The 25,345-nt window shown below is 37.4% G+C and overlaps 1 protein-coding gene across 1 annotated transcript; it reads right to left on the bottom strand.

Annotated features, from left to right (window-relative positions):
• Positions 1–847: 847 nt before the first annotated feature.
• ASIC5 (acid sensing ion channel subunit family member 5) lies at positions 848–22,111 on the bottom strand. Its single transcript, XM_082758741.1, has 12 exons — positions 21,984–22,111; positions 16,931–16,976; positions 13,993–14,299; positions 12,001–12,232; positions 11,220–11,339; positions 10,106–10,255; positions 9,394–9,541; positions 8,641–8,697; positions 7,033–7,201; positions 4,513–4,604; positions 3,683–3,901; positions 848–938 (listed from the first exon to the last, which is right to left on the bottom strand). Exons 2-12 carry the CDS (start codon positions 16,968–16,970, stop codon positions 865–867), a joined length of 1,608 nt encoding a protein of 535 aa, XP_082614867.1. The 5' UTR covers positions 16,971–16,976; positions 21,984–22,111; the 3' UTR covers positions 848–864.
• Positions 22,112–25,345: the final 3,234 nt, after the last annotated feature.

Genomic DNA, 25,345 nt, shown 5'->3' with positions numbered 1-25,345 from the left:
TCCAACCATCCCCTAGCCCAATCTGTCACTGCAGAGTCTCTGTCTGTTAGATTATAAAGCTTTCTTCCTTGTACCAGGAGATACTTTGATACCCTGGTCTGCTGCCCAAGGGTGTGAAAAGCATAAGAAAACGCAAGAATACTATAGGGAGATAAAATCCAGATCAACCAAGCACAGGTTGTTATCCACACCACCCAAGTTGCCTTCCTCCATTGTTCAGAAAATGTTATATGCAACAGCATGATATTCTCCACAGTGTTAAATACCCGTTAATGACTTCTGGAGAAGTCATTTAAAAATGTTCCATTTTTATTTAACATGCAACATTTGGGGCCAGGTGGAGGGTGTCATCTTCAGGCTGACATGTTTATAGCTATAAAATTCTATGTTGCATCCCATTGTGCACATGAGACATTGATTTGGAGGGAACTCAAGTGGGCTTGCCCAGTCATGTCGTGTCATTAATTTAATTTATTTAACATTTTAGATTCAAACAGTCAGCATGTGAAAAGCTTGCTTCTTTGTACCGAGAGCATGCAGGTGCATTGCAAAAAGGAAACATGAACAAATAAGCAGCAGAATAATGCTAAATTATGAAAGAATTTGATCATGCTGTTAAATTACCTTGCTTATGTTGCCTTTGTAGATATACCACCTTTACTTATCCAGTAAAGTGACATCTTCTTTTAAGCCAACTTTAAATTCTTTTGTCTTTCTAGACCCACAGTCACAAGTTGAAATACAAAAGCACCCTTAATTCTGCTCTGCTGCACAGCACACATTTGCTATATTTAGCTGTGCCGAGGAATCAATTGCTTTATATAATCTCATCACAAGCCATTGTTGAAAAAGCATCCAAGTCTGTCACTTGACCTTGGGGAAAACACTGGTCTTTGTGTTTTCTTCAGGGCTTCTTCTGCCACGTATGTTCGAAGAATCTGTAACCAAGAAGTGCTTTCAGCCATTCTTGTCCAAAAGTCAGTGGAGTAAGCAAAAGTCATCTTACTCCAGTACTTAGATCTTTGCTTAGTTAAACCTTCCCTTTCTGCAAACTGGCTTTTTTTTTTTTTCTCCTGATTCTTTAGCATGTTCTGTGGTTCATTTCATTTGAAATTTGGCACAGCAGAAACAATTCCAGTTTTATTTTGTTTATTCTTTGCAATACTAATTTTCTTTTATTTAGCCCTTATTTGCAGAAGCAAACAAGAAAAAGCATTGTGATTGAAAGCTGCAAAACACTTTGATCTCTACACAAAGTGTGTTAGATCACTGTTTAATCTGTCCCTTGCTTTTCTTTTTATCCAGACGCCAGATAATATCTGATTCCTACTCCTAAAAAGAGAATTTCTTCTGGCTCAGGAGTTCCACAGCTACAAACTGTTTAAGGCTGGGAGAAGTCTTTAGAGAACTATCACGGTACGTTCATTCTGTTCCTTCCACACTGACCAATATACACCTCGGACAGTGGGGTTAGATAGACCTGCCCTTATGGCTGCTGTTTCAAGTGTGCATGCACTGGGTAACAGGGAGCAGGGAAGTCCCAGCAGAAATGACAAATAAAAAATAACTGAGCAACAATCTGTATGTTAACCTTAAGGTGTCTCAAACCTGTGGTTACTGAGGAGTAAAATCAAGGCATCTCTTTCTAAGAAAGCAGAAACATTTAATTTGTTTCCTGAATTGCTTTTCCAGAGCTTATGTTCAAGGGAAGCTGTTGATGGCCAAATGGTAGCGTTTTCATTACTTCATAATTAACATAATAAGAATAATAATAATTAAACAATAATTAACATAATAAGAACTTAGATGCTTAGCACATCCATTTACTACTTTATTTACAGAAAATGATCTATTATTAGTTGCTGAAGTTGAGTGGATGGTGTGGAAGAATAGCACGGTTTATAGAGCATGGCTGTGGCAGACTGTACCTGGTGTTTCAGGCACAGAATTGGTGTGAGAGCAATAGAGCATGGGGAGCGGTGGTTCAGAAGGTATGGTGTTGTAGTCAGTGTGAGCTTTCTAATTGGACTTCAAATGCTTTGATTAGCAAAGTTAAGTCTGTACAGTGCTACTCTGAAGTATAGGCAACTATCAGTAGGCTTTTAAATAAAGTTACCTATTGCTCTCATATAGAGGTAATTGAACAGAAGTCATTGCTTCAAATCAGGATAACCCTTTATCACATATTCTTAAATTCAGTCCTGGGTGCATTTTATATAAGACAGTTCTATGTCTACCTCTCCTAAAGGGTCTCCACCCAGGCTCTGGCACCTCCAAAAGCTCTGAGTCTCTGGCAAGATGCTTAGCCAAGTGTGGATTTGTTCAGAGCTGTATCCAGAGACACTATCTAGATAAATTCACTGTATACGGTATCTTCAATACATTTCTTTATCCTATTGACTTTCACAGTTTTCAGTGACTCTGAAGTTTACTAAAATGTACTTTAAAAGAAAAAAAATACCACCCCACAGTAACTCCGCCAACCCGGTGCACACTTCCTGTTCTATGGTCTGTAGTGTGTTTGTGTGGGAATGGTATCTATTTACTCTACGTTATTGCACATCTTTGGAAGTTTATTTACTCACCAAAACCTTCTTTAAAAACAAGAGACTCTAAAGCACTGCTCCAAGGGCCCACACAGATGTAGGAATGCACAGCAGCTTTTCTGGGGACTTTTAAATAAATAAACTTTCAGGAAGCCTGACTCAGCACTAAAGCCACTGAATTCTTACTGTCACTGATTTTAGTAAGACATAGATTAAGCCTTTAGTCTTAATTATCCTCTTTTATGACATTAAACGTTGAAATTTTGTTGTTCAGTCCTACTGAGCCTTCCTGAAGTTTTATTGCTTCCAGCAATGATAAACTCAGTCAATAGTCTATAAAATGTGGGGTCAGTAGTTTCATTGACATAATGAAGCAATCTTTTTGGCAATTAAATTAGAACTCTGCCATATATCATACAATTTTATGTCTATTAAAAATAATAGAAGGAAAACAGGTCTGTTTGTAGTCTCTAGAGTCCAACAACATGAACTTGGCCTATGTTTGCCCTCTTGCCATCTACCCAGATGCTCTAGGTTTCTCAGTTTTGTATTTATAGTAGTTGACAGATTCATGAGATTTTAAAAAATATTTTTGATGCATTTCTGACAGACAATGTACTGTAGCAGTTATTGTTATTAGGTGTATTTTGATAGGCAAATCTACAATATCCTTTTCTGGAACATGTAAACCTAGGAGCAAAGACTTTGTCGTTAATACAGAATCTGCTTTTTCAGCTTAGCAGTGCTACACCTTTATGGTGGTTAAGAAATTCCTTGTGTGTTAATCTGGCATGTGTATTATTTCTCCTCACTCGGAATACAGAAGATAAACTGGGTCAGAAATGCAAAATTGCATGGAATGTCAGTAACACTTGCTGTGCTATTAATAAAAATTGGTAATTTAAAATAAAATTTTAGGTAAAAATTACATTTTTCATTACATGACAAAGAAAGCAAGTGTTTCCAAAGTTCATTCTTTAAAAAATTGTTTAGCACAGTGACATGGCTCTAGGTGCTAAATGAAGCAGAAAGACTAAAGGAAGAGAGCCTTGGAAAATATTACTGTCTCCTTTACATCTTAAAAAGGCAGGAAAGTAGCAGAAATATTTAGTTTTGTGAGTCTACAAGCCACTAACATTCTTGTATTCCTGTATTTTTCTCCTTTTGTATTCCTGTATTTTTCTCCTTGTGTGTTGGTTGGTTCTGGAATGGATTATTCCATTGAGGCATTTCAGGAGCTTTCAGTAGAAGAAAGATGCACATCCAACAGAAATTAGTAAAAATATACTCAAGCAATTCTATGAGTGTAATCATACTGGCACCACAAAACAATCCAAGCTGGCCACCTACATCAGCTGTAATAGAAAGAAATAAACATACGTCATACTAAGTATTTGGTTTAGTCTAGCAAGCAAACAAAACTCTGCTAGTACTCAAGCACTAAATAAATTCAAAATACATAATCCATCACTTTAAGAAAACAGAATTAATATTCTTAAGAATGTTTGTGGGAAAAAGATGAATCTGTTTATTAAAATTCTAAATAAAGCAAGTACAACACAAAACTTCCTACGGTGGAATATGTGCTTAAAAAATCTCCTGCTTCTTTTTCTGTTAAGCTATTCTCTTGCCTCTCCTCCCTATGTTTTCCCTCTCCCCTTTAAATCCCAGAAGCTTCCCTATGCTTACAGTTCAGTATGTTGTGTAGCCATAAATTAGTGCAGAATTTAATTACTACTCTCCACTGCAGGTCATTTAATGGTATGGCAGGAGACCATATCAAAAATGAGCATGAAGCAAACATGATCATTACCATTGTAATATCAAAGTCATTGTTTTTTGTTTATAAACCCAGATAGCCTATGACTTTGGAGAGGAGAAAATAATATCTATTTTTATGTATTTATTATTATTATTTTAGATTAAGTATTGATGAGCAATAAATAAACGTCACGCATTCACTTACCAAGCAACTCAGATACAGACAAGGCCTTCTGCTGCTGAGTTATTTTGTAGCTCAGATCATGGTACTTAATGTCAATAAGCACAAGGTTCTGCCTAATGACAAGCACATACAATATTACATGACACAGCCAGGAGTGCTGTTTGTTTTTACCAACATCCATCAGTATGAACTGCCTACATGGAGAGTGATGTATCTTTTAAAGAGCAATCCACTAAGAGGTATAAAAATTAGTTAGATGACTGAAAAACAATATTTCCTAATACTGAAAGTTGTAAAAGGATCTCATTGGAGGAGTTGATCTCCAGACTATGCTAAAAGAACAACTCAGCACTACTGAGATAAAATCCTAAAGGGTCACAGAGATAAGCTTAAGTGGAAGTGCCAAGCATCCTGAACTACAGCAGATACACTGCTTGGAAATGTAGTCTAATATAGCCTGTCATTTATGTGCAAATGCAGATTTAATCCTGATGATCTCAGTGACAGTGTTTGTGCAGAAAAGCCCTTGTCCTATACTCAGATGCTTAGTTCTTCCCTCTGCTAAAAGCTTTTCTTACTTGCCTGCTGCAAAAGTGGAAGAGCAGGCAAATCTTTGGTGGAGCAGGATCTGGAATGATTCAGCGAGAATAAAGAGCTCATCTTTGTGATATCGTGACTACTGAAAGAGTCAGCGTAACTGCTAAATAGAAGATAAACATAGCAGTAGAGGAATAAAACAGACACAAAAACTGATTGCATAAATAATGTCATATCCTTTAAGAATAAAAGTAGTGTTTATTCAGAAGTGTAAACAGCTACAGATTTTGAGGTTGAAAATGATAATGAGCTTATTAATTTGATATTCACTGAAAATGCAGTATTGGTCATATAAAATGACTTCCATTTCTTTAGGTGATAATTCTAAAATGTAGGTAACATTGGGTAATGAAAATAATCCTACTTTCATGGGTTTTTACTGTAAGACCTCCTACAATTGTCATAGGGTTCCTAGTAGTTCTACCCAGTAAGGTAGTAAATAGTTAACTTTTCCCTTCTTAAATTTTCAGAAATTAATCAGTGTCTGTGTTTTACAGTTGTATGTACTTTTTAATATGTGGGCAGGATTCCTATTGGTTAAGGCTTGGTAACAGGAGAATGTTCTGTATTTTCTCTTGCCTAATTAAATAATTGCTGGGCTGTGCATGATGTTTACATACAATAAAATAATCAACAAAGATAAAATGTTCTCAAAGGATTAGTATCTTTTGCATATAATAATAGGTTTAATTTTCATAATACTCATATAGTTCCTGTTCATATATAAATATATGGAAGCATTTGCAGACTGATGGCTTCAAGAGTGAGAAAACTGAAGTCACTGAAACAATGAAATGAAATACTCAGAGATATTTCATTAGCCAGATTTTCTACGGTTCTTTGTAAATATATTTGAATCCGTGAATATTATTGGTTCATGTAGCATTTGTGTTAATACTTATGTGCACAAGTAACATCTACCTCTGTGAGTATGAGGTAATTTGGACTACAAAACTGTATTGAAACTTCTCTTCGAGAAGTATCTTTCTAGCAGAAGATTATGGAAATCATTCTATTGGGTATTTAATGCATGCATTTTCAAGGAAATTCAGTATCAATTTATTATACTGTAAGCGTGAGGTATGTATGCTTTATTAAATCATAAGTATATATGATAATTCTTCCACGAATTTAAAGGTATTCAGATTGTGTTATCTTAGTGCTACTACTGAACAACACAGCTCTGTGCATAACTTAATTTATAACATAATTTACGAGATAAATGTGCAGTCAGTACCGTAGAGACATATTTTTACACTAGAAGGTCTCTTCTTTGGGTATAGTCCTACTTTGTTGTTGTTGTTGTTTGGTAGGTAGCATTTTCAGTCACACAGATGGAACCATCTTATTTTGCTACCTTATGAGAATATTTCATCAAATATTTTCTAAATATTTTTTATAATGTAAATGGTATCAATAGATTTTACTAGCAATAGAAAAGAATGTTAAACTTGTGACATTTTTGCCACAATAAAACCTAGCTCTTTTTTCTGGTAATGCATTGAGAGAAAGAAGGACTTTATCTAGCATCTATTTGGGTTATTCACTGACTTCAGTTGTGAAAAATCTGTCTTCTTTGTTGGGTGGATTGCTCGTGTGGGTTGTGAATAGGTTTGATAACCCTGATCTTTCTTTATACCTAATTGCAAAGAGTGATTAAAAATAACACAAAAGGTAGCATAGAACATTACTTTCCAACTGAAGTATAAATTTTATGTTATCCACAGGTCTTAGATGTATCTCAGTATAGTTTAGACCTACATGAACATGTATAAATCCTAAACTAATCTCTTAGACAAGATTGGTCACCTCAGAGACAACATGTTAAATACCACACACTTCAGAGTATATTTTTAAAAGGTCACATTTACATCATACACTCTGTTCACACACTTAGATATAATGGATTATTTCCTTATTAGACAAAGCGTTAAGCAAGATTACCTGATGTATTCTGGGCTTTTCTTCAGTTTTGCAGAAATGAATTTTATGGCATTTTCTCCTCCAAAACTTGAATAGGTGACAGTGGTAGGATATTCCATTTCTTCACAAGGGGCAGGGCAAGTGGAATTGTGAGTTCCTACTGTACACAATCCTTTTATCTCTATATCAGCTGAAATTTCAGGAGAAAGAACTTGCATAATGTTTCTGAAACAGCACACATTGTTAAGACTTTTCTTAACCTTACAAAATGACTTTAATAAAGACTTTGATTAATTATCCTTAGAAAGGTTGGTGCATACTAGTTTGAAGGAAGAAACATGCATTTGTAAAAGGCACTTAGGTAGCTGGAGCACAATATTAAGGGTTGAAATTTTTGGTTTTGATTTGTTCCCCCTTTCAATGCTCCCCTACAGAAATTCAGCACCTTCAAGTCTTTTCACCTTCATTAGGACTTTAGGACCTTACTCTTTCTCATCCATGATTTATCAGTAGGATAGATCATACAGAGGGGTGCCCATGTTCTGTGCTAGCCTTCTGGTTGCATACTTCAGTTTATAATCCTTGGTCTTGATGTTTGCCTAGCTCCTTTCAATGCACAGGAGTAGGTTCCAGAGCAGTGCCAGCAGTAATTTACTGTCATCTGACAATTTCATAAAAGTTTTGCTAAACTGAGCTTGCTTAACCCCCCTTCCCCTGTTCTTTGACTTTGGGCTTAAGACAGCTGACGGAGATCCTTCTGTTTTCTCAAATACTAAACAGATATCACACAATTCTGCAGGTGTGGCTGCTCTGGGAGGCCATTGTTCTGACAAGGCTCTAACAGAAAGAAATCACTGAGGGAATCTGGAAAAGCTGCAGAAAATCAATGTAGAAAAAAAAAAAAAAAAAAAAGGTAAGGCATAAATACTTCCTGAAGCAAAAACTGTAACCTAAAGACGTCCGCTCTGAGGTGAGTACCATAATCTCCTGCCTGTGGTGCTCGGTTTGCCCTGGGGTGGTGGCAGCTGCTGTGCCTTCCCTCTGCATGTGGGCTTCTCATGTTTGCATGCTGGAGGACAGGAAGTATCTCAGCCTGTTAGGTGACAATTTGAAGCACTCCCTTCCTCCAGAAATAAACTCGGTAATCTACATGGTTTCCTAATTGTCCAGTCCTTTGGGAAGAGAAAGTCACATCACATAGCTGAATCCATAAGAATTAAAAAGGAGGCTTTCTGAAATTCATGAAAAGTTACTTCTCAGATTATCACTCACAGTATTTTCCAGGAAGTCTGCTGTAGTGACTTAAGAATTTCATATCTACTGGGTGTAGATTATTTGCTCATGAAAAGAATTGTATTTGAAGCATTTTGAAAATGTATGATTCACTTCATTTTTATTTTTATCTTTTTAATTATAGAATATAATATAGAATATATAATAATATAGAAGTCCAGTGATTTAGTGTTATTTTTTCATCACTTACCAAGCTTTTTATTACTGTGTCTGATCTCTATTTTCAGAGTCTTAAATGAACTGGGATGTACTCCATTACTACTTTTGGTATTTTAACTGATATTTTCTACTGTTTGGAATTGGCTTAGAAAGTATGAATATGAAATTAATACTTACAGACTGCAGGATAAACACAATTGTAAAACTTCAGCAAATCACATTCGGTTCCATTGCCTTAAGAATAAACAAGTAACTTTAGAACTTAAATCAACAATCTAGCTCTTAGCTCTGTTTGTGTTAAACTGAAAAATAATGTCATCAAAGCCCAGACACCACTTTGTGCTACTCTTTATACAACTGAGAAAACAATTCAGTAGGGCACAGTGCAGTTATGCCACAAGGGGTACATAGCAATAGAAGACAATAGACTAAATCAAGAGGCTCACTGGAGGACTGAACATTATTATTAGGCATGCCAGCTAGAACTGCCTTTAAGGCTGTGGCTCACTCTTTGTATTAGCTTGCTAAGAAATTTCTGTCTTAGTAGTGAAAATACAAAATAGGTAGATGTAATTTATGATTACACCCCACATGTTTCAGCAAAGGTTTTAAACTTCGTGGAGGATTACTCAGATACCAACTTGTCTCACAGCCCTGAGGAATAATCTTTTTCAAGATTTTTGGTGTGTATCCTAAAAATAGCTAATGGACAGATGCCAAGTCTAGAGTTGAACAAATATCTTGCTGCTTTTCTCTGAATTAAAAAAAAAAAAAAAAAAAAAAAAAAAAAAAAAGATTTGAGTAAATTAAATAATCCCAGTTGTAAATATCCCACAAAGATGTACCCTGTCTCCTTTGCCATTCAATAATGAGTTAGTTCTCCTAGCAAGATGATCATTAAACAGAGCATATGGTAGTCCTAAGAAATACCTGGCAGAATGAAAGGCAAACAGCCACACCAGTCCTGTATGTACCGGGCTTTGCATTCTTGCAAACAGCCATTTGTACTATAAGTATTCTGGTACTGAAGCTTTATATCAGGCTTGCACTCTCCCCATGGGTATTCTTGGATAATTGACTGTAAAGTAATAATAACAGAATACATAAATTTCTCTTTTAATTTAGATATCGCTTTATCACATTTTACAGTGCTAAAGGAAGCCTGTTTGAGACATAAGCAGTAATACTGTGATTTAATTGGAGGTGATTACAGTTTGTGCTTTTATAATTAAAATCATCTCTGTTCTCACACAGCAAAACCAGGACCTGATCAGACAGCCTAGTGCAGCAGGATAGTCTTCTCTGGTTGTATCAGGAAAGGACTATCAGGAATCTGATACAAAATTAGCTGTGATGTAACATATTGATGCTACTGCCCTATCTTTGTATTGTTATGTCAGTGAGACTGTGAGAGGTTAACTTGAGTAAAAGCAGATTAGGCAGACCATTAATATCCTGGAAAAAAAAAAAATCAGGCTTGTTGGTGGGTTTTTTATATAGCTGGTGGAAATGTTATTCTTAGGGCTCCCTGTGGCATGATAAATATTAAATAACTGCAAATGTTTGTAATTTATTTCCATGCCTCGGAAGAGATTAGCAATGGTACAGACTAATATTTCCACCTGATGGATAAGGTGCTTACCTTCAGCTGGCGGATTGCAACCTGTGCATGCATGCCGACTGGTGTTAATAAACCTAAACCATCAAAGCGTGGAACCTCTTTGGGTGAATGGATAACGAAAGTGATGCCAGCATCAGTATAACCAAGGGCAGGATCATCAGTGAATTGCTCCTGATACAAAAAGAAGTATTGTAAATAGTTTTGGTTTTGCTTATGCTCTGAAGGTTAAGCTATATTTAAAATGGTGCTGCTTTATTATTATTATTATTATTTGGTCTTATTTCCCTTGTTACACCTTCAGCAATTTACAGGAAAATGTAGAAGTAAGCTGACTTGAATTTTCTTCATTAACTTTGTAGGTTTCCTTCCAGTTACCCTAAATTTTAGTGTGTGTTTTTTTTTTTTTTTTTTTTTTTTTCCTTCTATCCTCTCCCACTTTCAAAAGCAAGAAAGCATGGATGAACCTTCTTCATAACTTGGAAATTCACTTCTTTTACTTGCAACTACTCCATGTTTCAGCAAGCTTTCTATTACTCTCTTGAGAACCTGTAACTCCTCTCCCCTATAGTTGCTAGAGAGCAAAAATTAATGTCTAACTCTTAAAATTCTAGGTTTTAGTTTTCTTCCCTGATCTCGTAAGGTGATATTCCCTGAGCTTACTGTGTTTTGTGATCAAAAACAATCCTAGCAAGGTCTTTACAGTGCAAAGACCAGATCATAGCTGACAAGAGACACTTCAGATGCTGCTGAAAAAAAAATCAGTACTACTTAGAAATTGGCATCATGTGACCTTCCCTAGTGGATCTCTTACTGAGATAGAGATGTTATCCTGAATTGTTTGTATAAAACTAAATTATTTTTCTGATGATACTTTTCAGCTGTAGGTGAATCATGTTGATATATGTATATATGCTCGCTTGCAACTTTCTACATCATTTGTTTTGGGGACACAGTCAATAGCTATTCAGAGTTTTTATACTAGTTTTGGGTCTTTCCTTTAAAATATGCTTTTACTTATGAACAGTCTTGAAAAATAATTTTGTGCATGGAATTCTGAAGGTCTGTGTAAAACAAAAAATCTGCTGATCTATGAATTATTACATGATTTTGTATATAATCATTGGTATATCTGTACCTGTTGGACATCAAAAAGTAAACGTAAGCCTCTTCCAGACAAACTCACACTTCTTGCTGGAAGACCATTGTAATTAAAAGTAAAGCAGTTTCCATATTCAGTGAAAACATGTTCAAAATCCTTCAATAAAGGAAAATAGGGAAGTGTAAAATTAAAAAAAAAAAAAAATCACTTAAAATTTCATTAATTTCACAATGTAATAGATGGACTAGTGTTTTTTGGTTTAGTATCCCCCCACCCCCCAAGGCAGTGCAAAGAATAAGGCTAACCTGCAAGAATATGGGACCAATTTTTCTGTCCACGTATTCTATTGAAGTTGGGAGTTGTTGTATGGCAGAACTGAGACACAAATAAGAGGATCATATTTTTTCGTTGCTGCTGCAGGACTAATTACATCAGTTAAGTGCAATGCAACCGTGTTGTGCAAAAAAACTCCATTCACACTGATGTTGGTTATAGGCCATTTATGGGAAAGGTTGCTGAATGAAGCCTGGAGGCATGACAGTTTTCAAAGGCTGCTATTTATGCAGGTGTGGGACTAGGCGGAGAGCAACTTAAACTGAAATTCCATGTTACAGCTCAGGTAGGCCAGCGGGCTGCCTCTGTGGTCACTGGGGTTGCTCCTCAGGGTCATTTAGAGCAGGATGTTTTCTCTCAATTGACCAACTGTGAAGGGAAGGCAGGGGGAGTAGCTGGGAAAACCAGGTGTCTGAAGTTGAGTGGTAAGAATACATCCCCTTCCCCTCCATGCTTCTGATGTAATAAAAGGAAAAATATTTACCTCTGGGTGACATGTCTTTCCAAAGAATTCACATTCTAGCAATGTGCTGTGGTTTAGATAAAACCCATTTTTCCTTGTAAACTCTTTAATGCTGAAGTTCTGGTTTCCAAGAAGAAAATCATTTATCTCTTGAGAAAATTTGTCTTCCATAGAAAATTTCTGGACAACTCCAGACACGATGTTCCAAAGGAGAAAAATGATTTGGAGATTGCTTACTGCATGAGCTTGAAACCTGTCAGTGCGAAGGAAAAAGAATGGCTTGGAGTTCTGCAGAGTTACAGGACTGATCTCAGTGCTCTCACCAAACCCATGACATGTTTTGTCGCCTGCTCACTAACTGCATGTGATTCTTGCCCACCATGCCTGCACTTGCACTATAACATGGATAAACAATATAGTCTCCATTTCTAGGAAAAGGTTATCTTCCAAACAAGAAAGTAGGAAAGGGACCCCTTTCCAGGGTTATTCTAGAAACATTTCTGTTGTGTGTGGTTATTTAATAAATAAAAATTAAAATGGTCATCTGCATAAGCCAGCTGTCAGATTTCTAGAGCTGAAGAAAAGCTGGACAATTGCATTTACATGAGAAAAATAAATGTAGCTGGAAGGAGCTGTTCCTTTGGGGCGGGAGGGAGCAAGAAAAAAAAAAAAAAAACAAAACTGTGTTTTCCTGATGTCACTGAAGACCTTTTCTGAATTAAATAAAGGGTTCAGAGAACTTTTACGGTAAGTTTAATTTCAAAATACTGAAAAGAAAATAAAACCTAAGAAAATGGCAATACCATGTTCTTTAGAATCACTATTTTACATAATCCTATTTTACAAAACGTATCAATGTATTTGTGCAATGGATCTTAATGCAGAAGCATAAGAAAGATTGGTAGGAACAGCTCTTCAACTGAATTTGAGTCAAAAAATAAAGGCAGAGGTAGAGCTGTGCCTCTTTGTTCCACCAGCAAAGAAAACTGTCGCTAAAAACAGGAGGAAAGGATAAGCACGACGTGAACAACAGATGGATGTAGCAGCAAACTGCCTCATAGGCAGATAACTGCTGTGCTCGGGAGCTGTTTGCTCGCAATGTGTTGCCACTATAGATGCAAGAAGTGAGAGATTTTTATAATACACACTGTACTCTACCTGCAGTGTACGTTCTACAGAATAACCCAAAATGGCTTTACACGGGGCAATGGGAAGGAAAAATAGTGAGGTGGAAAGGCTTCAGTTATCTGGGACTTGGACTTGTGGTTGATTCTGCCAACAAGAGGTAGAAGATCTCACAACTTACATTGTTTTCCTGAGAATGCTAAGATTTCTCCATTACTAAAACAGTTGTTAAATATTTGCTCTAAAAATCAGGCAGTGGTTTTGCTGCATTATTTTCAAAGTGGTTGCATCTGAATCCTGGCCAGTATCTTAAACTGTAGAAACCTGTAGTGAAGTTTTTGCTTAGATATGACTTTCAAACTCGCCAAGTGCTTTCCTCCTACAACTCCCACTGACATCAGCTCGAACCATAAAGGCGCTGAGCACCTCTGCGGAAAAATAACTGCTTTGACTAAGGTTTCTACATTTGCATGAGGTTTTGTTCAAACCTCTCTATTTGCAAATGTTGTGTTTTATTTTTAACTTGGGTATGACTGACTGTGCCTTAGTTACACTATAGAAGGAACACTCGAGGTTTATGATTATACACAGAAGAATAATGCCAGAGATGACTTTATACTCCCCCTTACTTCTTGAATCTTAAAAATCTGTGGTGCAGCTCCTCATTTGACGAAAGGGAAAGGATAAAGACAACCTCCCTTGATTCTCATGTTTTTCTCCTCAGTTAAATCTCATGTGGTGGTGTGAAAGACAGACCCCTTGGAGCCGCATTTTTTTTGGTTTTGTTTTATGTGATTTGTTCAAAAAAGCTGTGGATCCCAATTCCTTTATGTTAGCCAGAAAAAGAGGTGTTGCCTCTCAATAGTGAACAACAAACACAACTTTTACCTGTTCAAGTTGCAAAAAGTCACAGCAGGGAATTTGACGTTTTCCACGTACTGAACTACCACCGTAGTTGTGGTTGGCCAGCTGAAGTAATAGGTAAAGCGACTGCAGATTTGCCAAATGACGATGCTAAGACAGCCTGTGACCACTAACAGCCACAGCCCTCTGTGTGTCCGGCTTCGCCTTCGGACAATATTTTGCACTCCATGAAATGAAGTGGATGAGGCGAACTCCTGGTGATACCTCTTTCTGTCTTCCAAACACGGCTGCAGTTTCTTTATTAAGTACAATCGTATCTTTTCCAATTTTCCTTAATATTGAACAAAATGAAAACACATTTTTTTAAATTAACATCTAAATGGCACTTTGGAGAGGAAACTAATTCTAGTATTGGAAAGCATCTTTAAGAGCTGTAAATTCTCTCTTTGATTAGTGAGCTTCCTTCTACGAATGGTTTAGAGCCCTGGAAGTCTTGTGTGCTAGATTAACTCTCTTATCTGCCTGAGAACAGACTATACCTTGCAATATTTTATGTATACATATTCTTAAACATATTAATATTAATGAGGAATTCCACCTCTATGGAATTTTTTTTTCTTTTGACATACCTCATTAATCTAAAACCACAGGATGCTGTGAAACTGTAAAAAGCTAAGCATCTGATTATTACAGTAGCATCCTAATGAACTCCTGGCCCTTCATGCTTGCTCTAAGAAATAAGGTAAAAAGGGAATTACATATTTTTCAGGCTTTTACTATTCCGTTATTGAAACTCTGGGCAAAATTTTAAAGGTTACAGGTTCAAAGGGAACTCTACTATATTCCTTGGGTTTATATGAGTAAACTTTAGAGTATGGCATGTCTTGTAGGATGAACATACACACTTCATCAGACTGATTTACTAGAGGCTGTTCCAGTTGGGCAAAGGAATGAAGGGATGCACAATTCATCTGCTATTGCAATCATGACCACATTAACACTGGGATTTTTTTTTGTCCTATGTGCAGACTGTGATAATTAAATCCCAGGTGGGTTTGGATTTCAAAGTGTTTCCAAAAGAAAATATATGTATATTTAATGCTTCATATGAGAACTTTGATCAGTATGATTTACTCTAACTTCTTTTAATCATCAAACAGCTGCTTCTGCTGGAAAACTGATCAGAAGTTTTTCTTCTAGCTCTAGTGACTGTTAGATCCCTTTGGAAAGCTGATCAGCCATGGGTGCTTTTGTACTTCACATTGTAATAGAGGGAAAATGATTAGGAGCTATGTCTTCTGTGCAGACTATAATGTTGGTCCAAGAAGTACAGGTAGAACAAATTTTATAAAACAGATATAGATGCTGGCAACTATTTTCAGGATCTGAAGATGTAGTTTTTCTTTAATCATTCATTTTTGGTCTCAGTCTGGTTCTCCGAAAATGAGCAATGACTTCAGTGACTTAAAATGATTTTACAATGTCACTAAACAATTATTTCAGTAATAGCTTCTCAGATTCTTTCTGTTGCAAGCTAGATGTTTCTTTCTAACACTTTTTCTTATTGTTATAATAGAATGGTTATTCCAGGTTTCAATTAATGAATGGTAAAGTAATACATCTATATAATGTCAATGAGTGTAATCTTATAAATAATTAGCCCTTCATCTTATGCTCTATAAAATTAGGTCATGTGTATCTGGGCTAAGGTTGTGTATCCAACATAGTTGAACTAGCTGTGACTAGGTGAGTTAGAGTATCCAAGCTGGTACTAGATAGAAAGACCTTAGGCATACATTAGACCTTAGACAATCGGACAATAAGGTCTTGAGAGAGACATCTTCTTTTGTACTCTACAAAGTACATTTAGTGCAGGCACTCAGATAAAAAAATAATAATTGTCAGATGTATGGATAAAAACAATTTCAAAAAAGGATCTAAAGGTTAAAGGATGCATAAAAAAAAATAAATGAGAAAAATCCAGGTTCAGGAGAAAACCACGTTTCAGTGTAGGCAAGTATGGAACATGCATCTAAGAACAAGCAGGGTAGACTATACATTCACGATGGGCTGTAGGTGCTTTGCCTCAGAAAACACTGATTGCTGAAGAATCCCCAAGAACTGTGATTTTTTAGTCAGATGAACCTGATTTCCTAGTCCAGTGTTTTTACAGGAGAAATGAGTTCCCTGTATATATAACCCAGGGATATGTGTCCAGGGACATGCTATTTTAAGTTTGCCTAAAAACTTCAGAAATTCACAGTATCTTTACATTCAACTTAGTGTTAACATAAAGAAGGTTTTTTCAACTTCAGTAAGTAGGTAATTGATTACTACTTGTATAGGAAACTGATAGGTAATAATAAGTTATTTTGACCCAGTGGGAGAAAAAGATATAAAAGAACTGGAAGCTAAGCTCTTGTACAACAGAAATAAAGTAGAACATTTTTATTTTTACATTCCCAATGGTAAATTGTGATTGGATTTTCATTAATGAACTTGTTAAAAAGGAACAGCTTTGTGAAAGATAGCTCAACTTCAGCCAGAGCTCTTACCTGAAAGGGGTGATTTCAGGAAGGTTACATGTGACTTCTGTCTATGCAAAGGTTAGTTAGTCCAGATAGTTTCAGGATTTCCTTTTTGCCTTAATCTAAAAATCATTAAAGTATGGCATCATTCAGAAAAGTCATTGCCTAGTTAAAGCTCTGTTAATTTTATTCTAAATGCAGGACAAATAACTAGAGAGTTTCCCTCATGTCCTAAATGTAACACTATCTCTGCAAGCTCTTTTTCATCTCTCCCTTCTTCTTTATATCTTGAAAGATGTACATTACTGCTATTTTTGGACAAGGTTCCAAGAGAAGAGAGACACCTTTTCTTGTTCTGTTTGTCAATCCTGAAAAAAAAACTACCAAAATGTAACACTTTTGGTAAGGCACTCTAATATGTCTAAGTTACATACCTTTAGCATCCAATTGAGTGAATCTCCCCAGTTGGTCCATGAGGCTCTGCTTATTTCAGTAAGGAAGTAAAGGATACAGTAAGCTGGTTTATCACTGTGATCATTGCTAGCTAATGGCTTTTATAGAAAACTAAATGGGAGGTGATACTCGATGACACATAGCACTGGGCAATTTACCTGCCGGGGTTGCTATGTTTTGCCTTTAAATAACTTGGTCTGCAAAGTACAAGAGAAGATTAGTTTTATGACAGGATCAGATGTTCAAGTACTTATGATACCAATAATAATAGAAGTGCAGACTTCTGTCTTGTTGCATCAGCGTGCAAATTATTTTTTTCAGAATTTTTCCTTTTATTTCAGAAAGATCAATCATCTTCACTAAGGTACTGTGCTGTTCAGAACTGAATAAACAATCTTTAAGTAGATAGGAACCCTTTCCCTGGAGGGCAATGAATGTTTGCCACGGGGTTCCCACCAGCTATAGGGTGGAGTTCACCCTTGCTTTGAATAGCTGTCCTCATAACCACCTCCAGATTTTACATTCGTGTGGGCTTTAGCAAGAAATGGGCTGTTATTCTTGAGAACTGACTCTGATGTTGAGGAAGAAAATATGTGGAGAATTGGTCATTCCATTAACTCCTTATTGGGGAAAAAAAAAAAAAAAAAAAAAAAAAAAGAGAGAGAGAGAGACAAACTGCTTTTCTGGAGGATGCATGGTATCAGCTTGTTTGAAATTCATTTCAAGAACCGAGCATCTAATTAAATGCAATAGAAGACACTCAAAAGCTCAGACCTGGGATGTACCTGATGAATCATCTAGGAAGATCTAAAAAACTGTCATAGTCCCTCTCTGATTTGCAGGGGTGGTGATTTTGGGACTGCTTCATCTCTCATTTTTCTCTTAGTAAAGCTCCTAAAGCTAATGCCCACAGTGTCCTTGGGTTTCTAGGTGCACTAGCGCAGCCTCTCGGTACCTCAGTGGCTGGTTGTTCACCAACTGCTTTCTGGCCGTGTTGGTCAAGCAATGAGGTGCAAGATGAAGCACTGAGCTCCATTTAGTCATTCCAGTGTGGCAAGCAGATTTCTGTACTCGGCTTCTTGGAAATCCCTCTTCCTTTTGTTACTCTTGCCTCACAGATGAGGCTCTCTGCCAGGGCAAGCTTTGAGCAGCACTTGCACTCAGTCAAGCAGTAAAGTACTTAATAGTGAACTGTTTTTCAACATCTATACGTAACTCAACCATACCTAATGCACTGCTGAGCAGTTATTTGCAGATCCACTGATTCCTATTAATGCAATACACTCTAATTCACAGTACCCAGACAACGCTTCTATGTCACGTAAAACTTGCTTGAGTTCTTAAAATTATATTGGTCTTTTATACTGCTACGTACATAGGATTAAAGAGGTACAAACTGTAAACTGCTCTTTACACAGCAAATATTCTTCATCTAACTATCTTAAGCATATTTTACGAAGAGTTTGTATTCAGGATGTATTAGATGAACATAGGTTATGTTCTCTGGTTGTTTTACAAAAGAAATTGAATTTTACAATATTCTTTCTTTTATGGTTGTTTTATGTTAATTCTTGTGCAAACAGTAGGGGGCGAAGACCAACCATCTTGTATTTGTTCAACTTTCCAAATGGCTTCTAGAAGTAGCTTTCACATCATAAATTGGTCCCAGGGAGCGTGGTTTGTCCATTCACTCTTCGTGGTGTGTATCTGGTTACCCAAACCACACACTCCCTAATTCTTAATGCAGTAAAGGTTAGGAAAACCAGACAATGACAGAGGTGATCTCAGTTTTCTATATTCACGCATATGGTAAATTTTGTATTTCAAATGTGTTTTGAAGTCAGTTGTCAGTGCTTTTCAATTCCTTCCTTGTGGTTCCAACTTTAAAAAGATGCTGCAGCCAGCATAACTACATAGCTATTTGCTGAGACAAACAGATGAGGTGTTTCAGACAAAGTTCTGTTTTTATGGCCTCGTTGCAAGAAAATGTCTTCTAAAAATACTTACGGGCTGCTGAGAGAAAGTACATGCATGCATACGTACACACAGACATACATGTTCAGCACATTTAGCTTTTATTGGACTTTTTTCATAAAATGTCAAAATGTTTCCTTTCAACTTCTGTCTCATTGTATGAAGCAGCTCTCTGACTGCTTTATGGACAATAATGCTTTTAAAAATGTTTTTCCAGGATCTCTTTTCTGCCTCTTTCTGCGTGTCTCCCCATCCTTTCTCTCTCTTCTCCCTCCCCCTTCCCCCTTCTTTCAAGAAGTTGCTCAAATATTATTTTCTTTTAAGACAGAAAATGTAAGGCGTTTAGTTATATGGAGGGCTGCAAATACTCATACTCATTTTGTACAGAAAATATCAGTAAAAAAGCAAAATGGAGAAGAAGAAAAGGAATTGACCACCATTTGGACTTTCATAATATAGTGTCAGTGCGATTTGATGGCAAAGGCTGGGACATGTGCAAAATGGTAGCTAACTGTAAATGCAAGTAGGTATGCCAGTGGATTCAGCGATGGGGAGTGGGCTGCAAGAAAGATGGCTTGAAGAGACTTTAAGGACTCATTGGGCCTATCTCTATCCATCAGTGCAGAAACAGCTATGCAAGAAGAAATTATAAGCTCTCATCTGTGTATTTTAGTGTTCTACTGACAGTAGAAAATTCTCTCTTTATTTCTTTGTTTATTTTGATCTCTCTCTTATCTTGTCATAAAGTAAACTGGTTACTCCTTCTCTTGTCCCTCTGTATATGAAAGACTGTTTATTACTCTTCCCTTTGAAGGAAAAGTATTTATTACTCTTCCCCACAATCTTCTCTTGGCTATAGTAAAATTTGTCATCTCTCTTAATGGGCCATGTTTTCTATGCCAAATGCTCATTTTTCTTGCCATTTTCTTCTGAGCTCTTTCCAAGTAGTCTTCATCTTTCAAGAAGAGTGGTGCCAAGGACGTAGTACAACAGACATCCCTTCTGATGCTGGAAGGAAAAGAAGCTTTCCATGCCACATGGAAAGCTTCCATGTAAAATTTCCAGTATGAAATTCACTCTTTCCAACAGCTTTGCCCTTTGTTGCTTAATATATTATTTTTGACTATCTGGAACATCCAGCTCATTTCTTAAAAAAATAAAGATTAAAAAAAGGCTTATTTGCTAGTTTGGTTATCACTGCTGAACTGCTGAAGTTCAGAAGTACTGGTCTTTGCTTCACTGAAACTGCACGTTATTTATTTCAGTGCATTAAGATCACTTTGATTTCTACCCCCCATCTGCCAACATGCTATTATACCTTCCAGCAGTTCTCATTTGTCAATTTAAAAAGTGTACAAGCTATTCCATCATCCAGGCCATTTGTGATAATACTGAATAGCATCAGATTAGCAAATTGTTACTGGAGTTTGTCCTGAAGCAGCCCTTTGCTCTTACTAGGCAGCTCTACCATGGAGTAAACAGCAGCACAGACTGAGCCACGTGGAGGCACGGTACGGCAGCAGCTTATGGCTCTACATTTTGACTTTGCTGTACCTAGCTAGGAGCCAAGATTCATGTCTTTAGGAGGGAAAAATAACAATTTTCCTGTAGGAAAGAATTGAAACTTGCAATGTGTGATTGCGAGGCATTAAAAGAGGATATATTAGCCTTGGGAAAAAGCAGTGGCAGCCTGCATGTTCTTATCTGTGTTTTTTTTCAAGCTTTGTTGTTTTTCATAAATTTATCATTTTGGTTGATACTCATGTATTTCAGAGATGAAAGGAGGAAATTTTGGTATTAACAGGGAAAGAACACTTCCTCCATGATTTGGAAATTAGTCCTCAGTTGGAATATGAGGAAGATAAAATGTTCCTATGGGACAATTGTGAGAGCAGGCACTTCAGACAATTTCACTTTCAGCAAGTGAAAGCAGACTCGCTATGAGAGCTTTATATTAAGGAAATAGAGGTGTTGAAGGAACTAACTGGTGGTAATCTAAGAAAAGTACCCATTTAATCACAGTTTGGGGCAGGAGATTGGATGTTGGTACTTCTGACACCAAAAGGGTCGGGTGCTGTGTGATGTGAAAGAAATTGTGCAGGGCCGTAAATGGTAGACACCGAGAGGTGTGGGGGGATTGTGCTGGGACATCTGAAACGTAAACGGAAGTTAAAGGTATGTTGAGAAGTGACGACATGGTTCTTTGTATTTAAGAAGTAGAACAAATACAATATTAAAAAAAAAAAAATCTTTGCAGCACTATCTCTTCACTTTGTTTGTAGTTTGCAAGACCTTGAGCTCTGTTCCTCCCCCAGATACAAATGTCTGATTGGATTATTAATATTGCATCAACTTTAAGCTAGTTTGTTTAAGCCTTGAGTCACTAAATTTTATTTTTCTTAAAGCAGACTGTGAATTTCAAATGTTGGTTAAATACCAATGCCAGTTTTGGAAATCACAAAATGCTCATTTGAGAGGAGAGCATGTTTTGGTGCCAAACCTATTATCTCCTCCTCATCTTCCCTTCTTGTGTCTTTACTCACATGTCTCTCTTGTTATATTTTTATTATTAAATTATCTGTGGAAGTAGGTTTTGTTCAGGGGTTGTATAGCAGCTAGCACAGCGAGGTTCTGGTGTAGGCTAGTAGGAGCTTCAGATGTGCCATAGGCTATAGAAGGAAGTCAGACAAGGATACACAAATGTAGTGTGCTGGACTGAGCCTAATGGTAAATAAAAACTATCAAATGCAGTACGACCAATGTAACTGCCAACTTATTTAAAAACTTAAAGTTTTGTAAAGTCTTTTTGGGACAGCATTTCTGTTCCAGACATTACTTAATGAATGACAATTTCAGTTACCTTCTCAACCAAAAGCCTACCAGTAGTTGCCATCCTGCATCCTGAACATCAGTAAGATATTTTGCCTTTTAAGTGCTTCAGCTTAGAAACAGAATTTGAGCAATTGCAGATAAGGGGGACTGGGACTATAAAGCAGTTATTTCTAGCAAGCTCATAAGCCATGACTTAATACCAAGTGGTAATTAAAATTACTTGATTACCTGGCAGGAAGTTTGAAACCAGCACAGGGAAACCCTCTTTCACGTGATATGCACTTCAGTTATGGAAGTTGTTGCAGGCGGTGGAGTCCAAGGAGGGTTATTAAATGGCAAAGACAGATGTATCTCAGGCAGTCCTCAACTATCAGGATTCAGAAGTGAGCTGGAGAAGTTATTTCACTGTAAGCATGCATTTTTGTTGTTTGATTGATTGATTGTTCTAATAGCTCTTCCCAATAAATCTTCTAATTTCTAGTAGAAACTCTTAAGTGTGGTGTGACCTATTTGGATCTTGTATCCAACCCACTACAGCCACTGTTATGGAGGTAGAAACTATTTGTGCTGGATAACTCCTAGTTTGTGTTTCTAGGATAACAGTGTTGGGAAGCTTCAAGCGTCACTTGTTTATTGCAGGAAGGTCTCCGAGCTCTTTGTTCAAGTTAATGAACTTCAGAAAAACAAATTGATCTGTGATGATTTTGAAATCAGATTGAAAGTATGAGCAGAAGAATGGGTAACACTGTCCAAACTATTTGTACGTGCATGTTCTTCTCCATCATCAATTTTATGCAGGATAACTTTATTATTTAGGATAACTTCAGATTCTGTTTAGGTGCACAAGACACTTCTAAGTTCATAGGATCAAGGGCTCTTGCTGGGTTCATGACATCACACAGGCAGTCATTCATACTTACCTCTCCTTATCAGGCTAATAGTTTGGACATAGAGCCCCACGCAGTAAGAACAAGTGGAGTCTTGGCTCTATCTGTATCTACAAAATAAGGCACAGGATGCCTCTGGCTTGCACCAAAACTCCCATTGGCCAGGCTGGAGAGAGGCTCCTTATTTTCCCTTAAAATTCCCTTCTTTCAGTCCGAGTAAGCTCAGTTTGTCTCCTCTCTGCAACCTTGTTGCAGGTGAGACAACCCAAACTAGTCCATCCACCCCATGTCTACAGCTGGGGATGGGGAGGCAAACAGGGGATGAGGGTGGGCTAAGACAGGGTTTTAATGAATTCTGTGCTAGGTCATGAAGATCAGGACAGCTTGAAGGCCACAAAGTGCAGTTCCTGGAATCTGCGATTTTTTTTTTTCTGCTGTGTTTAATTGTTTGTCTTACGTTCAGCCCAATCACAAAAGAGAACATTCTCTCTGCTGAAGGTTAGAGTCCTGTGATATGTTTCTGGGATGAAGCCTTTCTGTCTGACTTTCATGCTATAAAAATAAGCAAGCAAGGAAACAGAGAGAGAAAGAGGAGAGAGAGAGAGAGAAAGAAAAGGTCAAGGGCATGCACGTGCTTCTGGCTTTCATAGCCTTGCTCAGTCATCCATGGCATGAACAGCAACTTGTGTGCATGGTTACATCTGCTTTTACATGGCTCTGAGTGTTCAGCAGGGAAAAGATGGTGCATTTTGAGAAAAAGGTAATACCATCAGTTAAAATCAGGGTTATGTTTTGCTTCAGATCTATTCACATGGAGGAGCTTTTTCCATCAAGATTCCTTTACAAAGGATTATACTATAATAAAGAGATTGCAAAGAATCAGAGCATAAATGCCACTCAAAACACTCAAAGAATTTGGTCCTTATGGTGAGCACCAAGTTTGAGCAGCGTGGCAGATGCACAAAGACCCATTTACTTCCCCATCAGTTGTAAGGGTGTCTGCAGCCAAGCCAGAGTTGAAGGCTCAGAGCTGAGCAAAGCCTTAGGGCTCTTTCAGTCTGTGCTGTTGTCCACATTGCCAATGGACAGTTTCATAATCAGGTGGTACGTCAGGCTTTTTTTTTTTTTTTTCCTCTTCTTCTCTGTTTATCATTACATACTTGTGAGGCCTTGCTGAGCTCACGTTAAGGCAGCCAGTAAGATGAATGAGTGATGGGACCAATCAGTTGGGAGGGCCTCAAATGGAGAGTCTGGACATGCTGGAAATACTGGAGGTACTCCCTAAATTGTGTTAGTCTGGCTGATTTGTTTCATCGACTGAAACTTGTCTGCTGCTGAATCAGAATGGGAGCTTGTATAGCTCTTGGTTCAGACAGTATCCTCAGCTAGATTTTGAGGGAGATTAGTAACCCTGAACCAATTAAGGGTAGCATTACTTCCCAAATAGGGAGTTAATGTTTTGTTAAGCACAGAGTTTAAAAGGGCTCTGAGACTTCAAAGTCCTTCCCCTACAGGGCAGGCAATGTAAAGGTTGCAAGTCAGAGACTATTGCTGTGGTAGTTTATTATTCTCTGGGTCCAACAGGAGAAATTGAAACTGCACAAGAAAAGAGACAGTAACTTCTTTGAGGTTAAGTGTCCAATATTTTCATGTGTCCTTGTTGTTTGTTTTTTGTTTGTTTGTTTGTTTTTTTACTGCACTCACAATCTTTCTTTGCTTGTGCCTTGAGAAAAAGATAACAAAGTTTGACTTTGCAGTGGATGTTCAGGCTGGATGTTTCAGCTAAAGGTATACAGAAATGACAAGCTAAGCCTTCCTTGCCCATGCCTTTGAGATCTGCAAGGGGGGCAGGTTATATTACAATGTTCGTAATGCTGTTTCACTGGAAATGGCACATTTTTCAGTGCTGAATTCCTGATGTATACACACCAGTGCCCAGACTTCACCTTCATCTCTACTTTCCTACGTCCAGAACAGATGTACAGACAGATTGTTTGTGGTGAGGATTATTTTACTCTGTCAGCTTTTACATCCAGAAGGAAGAACACCTTGACCTTCCTGATGGGGACACCTCAGTGGTGTCCCGCTTTCCTTGTGGCCCAGATGTATGAGAATACAGTTCTAAACTAATATTTGCATAGCCTGACATACAGCATCTGACGTAGCAGGGTATACATCCCATCACCCACGTGCCACATCACATGGAACTTTTATTTTTTTTTACAATTTTTTTGGTGATGCCACTACTGTTAAGCGACTGGAGCAGCTGGAGCCAGCACGCAGGCACTGCTGCCCAGTGCAGGTCTTGCAGAATGCTCTGGGGTCACAGGGGTCCCAGAGCTTTGTTTGCAGTAAAACTGAGCATTAACTATTTTTTTTTTTTTTTTTGGAACAGGCTGGCAGGCACAGAAGAAGTGCACACTAGTTACACGTTACTTCATACTGTGTTCAGCTGATGATTTACCAGAATTGAGTAACATTTGTCAACAAATGAGAGTGAAACATCTGCAGGCGGAAATAAAATCAAGAAATTGTCAGGAATTAAACCACTGGAAAAATAACAGGAGATTTATATGGCTATTTTTACTTGCTTTACTTAATCTGTGTGCATGTTTTGAAAATAAGCATATTATTTGAAAGCCTTTAACAAACCTTGTTCAGTCTGCCTTAGAGATATGTTCTCTTTCCCATCCCCTCCCCTTT

Source organism: Aythya marila (assembly GCF_965140915.1).
Source record: "Aythya marila genome assembly, chromosome: 4".
Taxonomy (NCBI): Eukaryota; Metazoa; Chordata; class Aves; order Anseriformes; family Anatidae; genus Aythya; species Aythya marila.
This window is presented reverse-complemented; position numbering and strand designations above follow the sequence as displayed.

Bases quoted from the DNA above. Each gene is read 5' to 3' on its own strand.
- ASIC5 (XM_082758741.1), bottom strand. From the start codon at position 16,970: ATGGACCAACTGGGGAGATTCACTCAATTGGATGCTAAAG. The intron at 9,542-10,105 runs GTAAGCACCTTA...ATTACTTTACAG, and splicing joins TTGCAATCCGCCAGCTGAAG to TCAATTATCCAAGAATACCC. The intron at 3,902-4,512 runs GTAAGTGAATGC...TTTCTATTACAG, and splicing joins GTCTGTATCTGAGTTGCTTG to CTGATGTAGGTGGCCAGCTT.